Here is an 8,169-nt window from a genome sequence, read left to right as displayed (position 1 = left end):
GCTGCAAACATGGCTGCAAAGAAACATCAGCGCGAGGCGTCTGGTAAGTGCATGGCCGCGTCACACCCGTTTCACCCATAGACCGTGGTTTCACCTTTTAAACTATCTCCGTCGCACACGTTTTTTGCACATGCTCCGCTGACAGAAGGCATGAAAAGCAGTTGATTGCAGCACGAAACGTAACAGTTGCTCAGTCAGTCAGTGTTTGTAGTTTTTATTCCGATTGTATTATACATCTATTCATCGGGTCACTCGCACCTGTGCGCCTAAATATTGTTTCGCAGTCGCACGCAGTAATTTTCAGGCGCGAATGCGCCCAAAATGGTCGCTATGTAGAGCCCTGATAATACATTTTTAGCCGTTCCGACGGATCCATGAGAACGGGAATCATTTTGATGACGTTTTCATCTCTACAAAGAAAAAAAAATATTCAGGGTTGCGATGTGGTCGTGTCTTGGTGCAGGTCCAGCATCTGACCTGGATACGGATATGGAAATACTAATACTAATACATCTGGTGTTACAGGAAGTGTTCCTGGCGCCAAACCATTTAGTGTTTTGTAAGTAATTGGCAATATTTTACAATGTATGTGATGTTTAATAGGGAGCCAGTGCAGTGTTGACAGAACCGGGCTAATATGGTCATTCCTCCTGGTTCTAGTAAGAACTCGAGCTGCTGCGTTTTGGAACCGGCTGGAGTTTGTTTATTAAGCGTGCAGGGCAACCACCCAGTAGAGTGTTACAATAATCTAGCCTCCAGTAAGATCCAGTAACTAATAGAGAGATACAACCACGATCGGATCATAAGAGCAAATCATTTGTAACTCTGACGAGAGCAGTCTCAGTTCTATGATACGGTCTAAATCCTGACTGGAAATCCTCGCAGATATCATTTCTTTCTAAAAGGGAACATAGTTGTGAGGACACTGCCTTTTCTAGTATCTTTGACAGAAAAGCTAGATTTGAGATGGGTCTGTAATTGATTAAATCTGTACGATCAATTTTTTTTTTTTTTTTAAATAAGCGATTTAATAATAGCCAAAGTTAATATACCAACGTTTTTGGTACATATACTAATGACAAAGATGAATGAATGATATTAAGAAGAGGACCTATGACTAGAGGTCGACCGTTTCATCGGTTTTGCTGATTAATCGGTACTGATGGCTGATCGGTGGAATGATTGGTTATCTGTAAAAATCCACACCGATAGTTTTTCCGGGTTGCGTCCGTTGCTGGAGCGGCTGAGACAGGTCTGCTGGTATTATATAGCGCAAGAGTGTGTATGTTTGTCAACGAGGCTAAGAGAACGCTAACATTAGCAGTACCTCAAGGAGTAAAAATAATGTGATAAAAACACACGCAAGTCAGACCCAAATGTTGCACATATAAAATTAGTGATGTGAGAAAGCAAACTGTATCGTCATGCTGCCGACAGAAACATAAATAAAGCAGAAGCGCATTCGTTTTTTTTATTAGATAATCTCCTAAAAAAGCAGACTGTCTGGATTTATATGAAATGAACCTACAAGATTCCATTTGTAACATTAACTAAGGTTAATAAGTGCTGTGGAAGTATTGTTCATCGTTAGTATGTTAAAGTCAACATTAAATTGAGTTAGAATTTTTTCTGTTAACCTTGGTTAATGCACTATGAACTAACATGAATGATCAAGGTACAATTGTATTGCTCATATTAATACATGCTGTAAAAATGTATGCATAATGCATATAGTTCATGTAAGCTAATGCATCCTTGTTGCATAGGGACTTGCATAGTGTTACCTATGAAATGTACATGAATGTTTTCTAGGTTATAGGTAAAGAAACAAATTTGACCTTCAATTATTTTCTGAAGAATTTGTTCTGTTAGAACTTCTCATTTTAAGATTCACATTTATATGGTTTTAATTTAGCACATTTTCATGGATCAGTGCTGTTTTTTTACTTCTTGTTATAAAGTTCAGCACTGTTTTACTTATGTTTTTTCATCCAGTATCCATTTTAAAAACTATCGGTCGGTTCAGGGCCGGCCCTGACCAATTTGCTGCCCTAGGCAAGATTTTACTTGGTGCCCCTTGTTTCAAGGTTTAGCACCACATGTTTTCAGTCTAAGTTGCGGAAACACTGGTACTGTTTAATTTTTTTAATGTATTGATGTTTTTTAATTTTTATTGTTGTTGTTTTATATGATGTCCAGTCCATTCTACCCCGTCATTGTGTTCATGATATTATTATTATTTAATTTTTTTTAAAGGCTGATAATAGTTAAACTATACAAAAATAGCACCTACGCCACATTACAGCATAAACACAAATAACAATCTAGCATTCATGCACAGACTATTGAGAACTAGCAAAAGTGTTTGTTTTCCAGTAGATGGCAGCAAACTTCCACTAATATGCACATTCATGTTTTCACCATGAATTAAACTGAGAAATTTAGATATTTAATGTGAAATGTACATAAAATGTTGCTATTTTAAATAAACCTGTATATAAATATCATTACTAATTTCGGCAAATACTTTTTAAAATGTCCATATGAACCCTTAACTGTAGAATAAAAACATTAGGCTATTAAAAAAGTGATATTACATGCGTTTAAAAATCAGATATGATTTTTTTTGACAAAATATACTATCTGTGGCCACTGGAGAACCCATAACAGCTGCTTGCATATAGTTTAAGGTAAAACTGGAATTAATTAGCGTACATTAGTATTTTACTACTATGCAATTAAATAAACTGTTCATTCATTACATCACTTTACCTCTGTCTTTACACTGCAAAAATGCTCTTCTTATTTAGTAATTTTTTTCTTTTGTCCAGTCCAAACATCAACAAATTCTTAAATCAAGATGTATTTAGTAAAATGACATTAGATAATTTTTTCCTTGTTTTCTGAAAATCAAAATGAAGTGAGTTTTAGCTTAAAACTAGCACAATTATCTGCCAAATGGGGTGAGAAGAATTATCTTCTTTCTGTTTGGGACAGAAATAAGATTTCAATCAGAAACAAGATTATTTTTCTCACCCCATTGGCAGATAATTTAGCTTGTTTTAAGCATAAACTCACTTAAGAAAAAATATTATTTTACTTATCTAGTAAATGCATATTGGTTTAAGTATTTTTTAGATATTTAGACTAGAAACAAGACAAAAATACTACATAAGAAGAGCATTTTTGCAGTGTTTCCCTTATCTTGCCTGCATCAGAGGGCTTCTGTTTTTTATGACACTACAATTCGGCCACCGTCATAAATTATCAGGCAACTTTCACCGTGTCTACACCTGGAGCGAGCGGCCAAGCACCCTAAAAAATGAAAGCAATCCTGTCTACATTAGATGCGGCGAGAGGCAACGCGACACAACAAATTCCATAAGTTTGCGCGTTATATTATATTTCTGACGCACTTCAAGTAGCTCGGCGGGGGAGATTGATGAGGCGGACCGGGAAGAGGTGGGGGACTTAGTTAAGGTTTTTGCGCTTTATTTGGTCATATTTCAAATTAATATGAATAAAATAGTGTCAGTAATACATTTTGGCGCCCCTAAGGATGAGTGGCGCCCCTAGCATTTGCCTATTCCGCCTATTTCACGGGCCGGCCCTGGGTCGGTTAATCGGTTATCGGCAAGTGCGGTCCAACCTAATTATCGTATCGGTAAAATCCACTATCGGTCGACCTCTACCTATGACCTCTGGAAGCATCTCTTTCAGTAGCTAAAGTCTGTCTGTCAATCTTTTGCTTCAAGCTTTTTGAGGCAAGCCAACATAAAAGTTTATCTTGACAAAGTATAATTTTTTAGTGTTGATGCTTGCACTATTAATCCATGCACATATGTTCCTAGTGTTCATACCATGCCAGGAAGAGGAGCGGGACTCGGCGGGTTTGCTCAGATTACGGACTGTTTGTACATCGGCAACGGCAAAACAGCGAACGACTCTTCGGTCATAAGCTCTCTCAACATTACATGTATTATTAACGCAACTCAGGACATAAGAAACTCAAACATTCCCACTATCGATTATATGCACGTGTCCGTCTCCGATGATCCTGAATCCAGACTCAATGAGCATTTTGACACAGTTGCTGATAAGATACAGCAGGTCACTGAAGAGCATGGATGTGTCCTGGTCCACTGTAACGCGGGCGTCAGTCGCTCCGCCACGCTGTGTCTGGCGTACCTGATGAAGCACTGCCATCTGACTCTAGCGGAGGCGCACGCGCGGCTCAAAGCTCAGAGACCCATCGTCAGACCAAACAGCGGCTTCTGGAGGCAGCTGATCGAGTACGAGTGGAAATTACATGGGAAGAATACAGTCAGAATGATAAGCTCACCTGTTGGACACGTTCCAGATTTATATGAGAGAGAAACACGGGGCTTGATTCCAATTTAGGAAATGAAATATTTCCTGTTATTTCATTCACATTTTGTAGAGCGTTTCAGTATTATATGTGACTTGATAAGTTCTGTTCTTTATAAGGAAGTGTTTGTGATGTTATGCAATAAACAACCAGAAGATGGCAGAAGAATTCTTTGTTTTTGCACATGTAGATTGAAGTACAGTGACTCCACAAAATGTTTGTGTACTTAAAACACACTTAAAATGAATGTCATTGCATTGGAGTACACAAAATTAAAGGGTTAGTTCACCCAAAAATGAAAATTCTGTCATTAATTACTCACCCTTATGTCGTTCGACACCCGTAAGACCTCCGTTCATATTCAGAACACAAATGAAGATATTTTAGTGTAAAGCTGATGCTGAGAAAGGCTTCAGATAGGCCTCCATTGGCATTCAGTACATTTACACTCCCAAGACCCATAAAAGGCACTTAAAACGTCGTTACAAAGTGCATCTCACCACAGTGACTCTACAATAATTTTACGATGCGACGACAATAGTTTTTGTGCGCAAAAAAAAATCAAAATAATGACTTTATTCAACCTCTTCTTGTCTTCCGTGTGTGCCTCCACGACGCATGCGCGAGAATATGACGCAGATCCGGCGTTCAGGAATCCATGAATTGCACACTTTAGCCCCATTTTGAGAACTACGCCGAGACCTAAAGCACGATCAATGTAGAATTCAACAGCTTAGATACGCGCGTCTTCCTCTGCTTGAAAACAAATCGCTTCTGGGTCATGTGTCCGAACGCCGGATCTGCGTCATATTCTTGCGCATGCGTCGTGGAGGCACACACGGAAGACAAGAACAAGCTGGATAAAGGTGTTATTTTGATTTTTTTTTGCGCACAAAAACTATTGTCGTCGCATCGTAAAATTATTGTAGAGCCACTGTGGTGAGATGGACTTTGTAACAATGTTTTTAGTGCCTTTTATGGGTCTTGGGAATGTAAATGTTCTGAATGCCAATGGAGGCCTATCTGAAGCCTTTCTCAGCATCAGCTTTACACTAAAATATCTTCATTTGTGTTCTGAAGATGAACGGAGGTCTTACGGGTGTCGAACGACATGAGGGTGAGGAATTAATGACAGAATTTTCATTTTTGGGTGAACTAACCCTTTAAGCCTAATAGCATTTGTTTTAAAGTTATGGTATATTTCAGTATTTATTATAAATGATTTATCTTAAATGAATGTGCCCTCATAACTTCCCCTCCCTCTTTCAGCGTCATCTCTTCTTTTTTCTGATGACGAGGGCGGGGTAACCTGTCAATCACATGAAATCAACCAATAGCAATCCTCAACCAACCAATCAATTCCCCACTGACTAAATCAAGCTCCACCCTACATTTGTTCTTGTTTGAAAAGCAATTCACTCCATATAGATCACAATAGAAAAGACTAGCGTGATATTTCCACCATGCCAATTTCAAGGAGAAATCGCACACTTCTCAAGCAAAACAGACCTTTAAGTTATACACCTGTGTGAACTGACTTCATACATGACCAGATTATTAAAATCAATGCAAAAATGGTTCATAAATCACTTGCAAGGCTCTAGCATCACTTGTTTGCAGATGCCATCTGGTTCAGTATATTTGTTGGCCTGTGCAATGGCATGCAGACTTTGCAATGTGGATTAAGTTTGATCTAAGATTGTTGTGTTTTCTGGTTTACAGAGAATATTTTTGTACCAACAATATCCGTCAACTATAAAGTTCTTGTGGAAGGCCTGAAAGGCAAATTCCTCACATGAAAAAACAATAAGAAAATGTGGCCCGTCTACTTCAAGTATAATATTGCATTTAGAGTGAAAATTGTGAAAATATTAAAGGGATAGTTCACCCAAAAACGAAAATGTGAAGTTTTTCTGCTTACCCCTAAGGCATCCAAGATGTAGGTGTCTTCGTTTCTTCAGTAGAACACAAATGAAGATTTTTAACTCCAACCGTTGTGTGTCACTCATATAATGCTTGTCAATGGAGTCTAATTCTATTAGAGTAAAAAAAACATGGACAGACAACTTCAAATTAAACCCTGTGGCTCGTGACGACACATTGAGGTCTTAAGACACGAAAAAACGATCGGTTTCAGAGAACGGCTTCTGCAATTAATTTCACCTCATATCAGACGAACGCTTCAGCTCTCCAGACCGCCATCACTTCCTGTAGGTGAGGTCAAAATTCCGTCCGGGTCATAGATATATACATAGATACCTCATTAGTGCCTGCGTGGATCGCTCGAATGAGGAATCTACGTATACATATCTATGACCCGGCCGGAATTTTGACCTCACCTACAGGAAGTGATGTCGGTCTGGAGAGCTGAAGCGTTCGTCTGATATGAGGTGAAATTAATTGCATAAATACCGTTCTGTTTCTCTCAGAAACCGATCGTTTCGTGTCTTAAGACATCAATGTTGTCTGTCCATGTTTTTTTTTACTCTAATAGAATTAGACTCCATTGACAAGCATTATATGAGTGACACACAACGGTTGGAGTTAAAAATCTTAATTTGTGTTCTACTGAAGAAACGAAGACACTTACATCTTGGATGCCTCAGGGGTAAGCAGAAAAACTTCACATTTTCGTTTTTGGGTGAACTATCCCTTTAAAGTGATTCCTTCCTCCCAACAATGTTCAGTGTGTAACTTTAAAGGGGTTAATTTTTAAATTTTAATATGTTCCTTGAGGTTCACTTATAATGTTAAAAAAGTGTTTTGTACACACACACACAAATAAATAAATAAATATGTGACAATTATTTTCAACCCTCTTTCTGACCCTCTGGCTGCATCAGAAATTGCACTTCCCTACAGTAGGTGACAAAAGTGTCTGTATTCACAATACTCATAGAATAGTCAAAAAGTACCTATAGATGACCTACTTCCGGCAAGAGTCTGAAGTGTGCATGCAATGGACACTTTTCTACCCCATGAAGCCACGGGAGAGGATCTGTGAATCTGTGCGACACAACTGACGCAGGTAGGTCACATGATAATGACAACTGGTGAATATAATACATCCCTTGTCAAAAAATCCTAAAGGATTCCAATAAGAAACCCCATTTAGAATTTCTATCATATTTTGGAACATTCCTATATAGGATTCTGTGGGAATTGTCTAAGACAAAATATCCTGTAGGATAATTTCTACAGGATTTTAATGGGGGTCTCTACTCTAGTAATTCATTGATTAATAATTTATTTATTATAATAAAAAGTAATAAAAAAATATCACAGGACAAAGTGAAATTCAATTAAATAAAAACACAATGTCCAATAAGATTCTAAGAATCCAGTAAGATCCTACAGGAATCAGTGTTGGGGGTAACGCATTACAAGTAACTTGAGTTACGTAATAATATTACTTTTTCCAAGTAACTAGTAAAGTAGCGCATTACTTTTCAAATTTACAACAAAATATCTGAGTTACTTTTGCAAAAAAGTAATGCAAGTTACTTTTTCACATTAATATAAAATCAGTCAAAATCAGAGTACTATGCAAACCTCCAATAATTAAATGTTAAATAAAACAACTATTTTTATGCATAATCTACCTTTATATGTAATTTACCAATGTCTTGCTGCTGACCTTTGATGATGATAAATTATTAGATTTTTTGTTTTTATTGGTAAAACTTTTTTCTCCTGCATCCTCTTCTAGCATTATCCAGAGCTGCGCCCTCTACTGTTCATGCGTCAATTTGCATTTTTACCTCAGCCTGGGGCTTATTATTTAAATTTTGGTAAGAAGA

At 37.7% G+C, this 8,169-nt stretch overlaps 1 protein-coding gene across 1 annotated transcript; it reads left to right on the top strand.

The window, feature by feature from the left end:
* Window positions 1-3,855: 3,855 nt before the first annotated feature.
* Window positions 3,856-4,401, top strand: LOC307125453 (dual specificity protein phosphatase 14; the record flags this gene model as incomplete). Its single annotated transcript, XM_079815302.1, has 1 exon — window positions 3,856-4,401. The coding sequence occupies exon 1, from the start codon at window positions 3,862-3,864 to the stop codon at window positions 4,399-4,401; it is 540 nt and encodes a 179-aa protein (XP_079671428.1). The 5' UTR covers window positions 3,856-3,861.
* Between the last annotated feature and the right edge of the window lie 3,768 nt (window positions 4,402-8,169).

The sequence above is a fragment of the Gobio gobio genome (genome assembly GCF_949357685.1).
Source record: "Gobio gobio genome assembly, chromosome: 4".
Classification (NCBI taxonomy): Eukaryota; Metazoa; Chordata; class Actinopteri; order Cypriniformes; family Gobionidae; genus Gobio; species Gobio gobio.
Note: the sequence above shows the minus strand (reverse complement) of the source record. Positions and strands in the feature narration are given on the sequence as shown.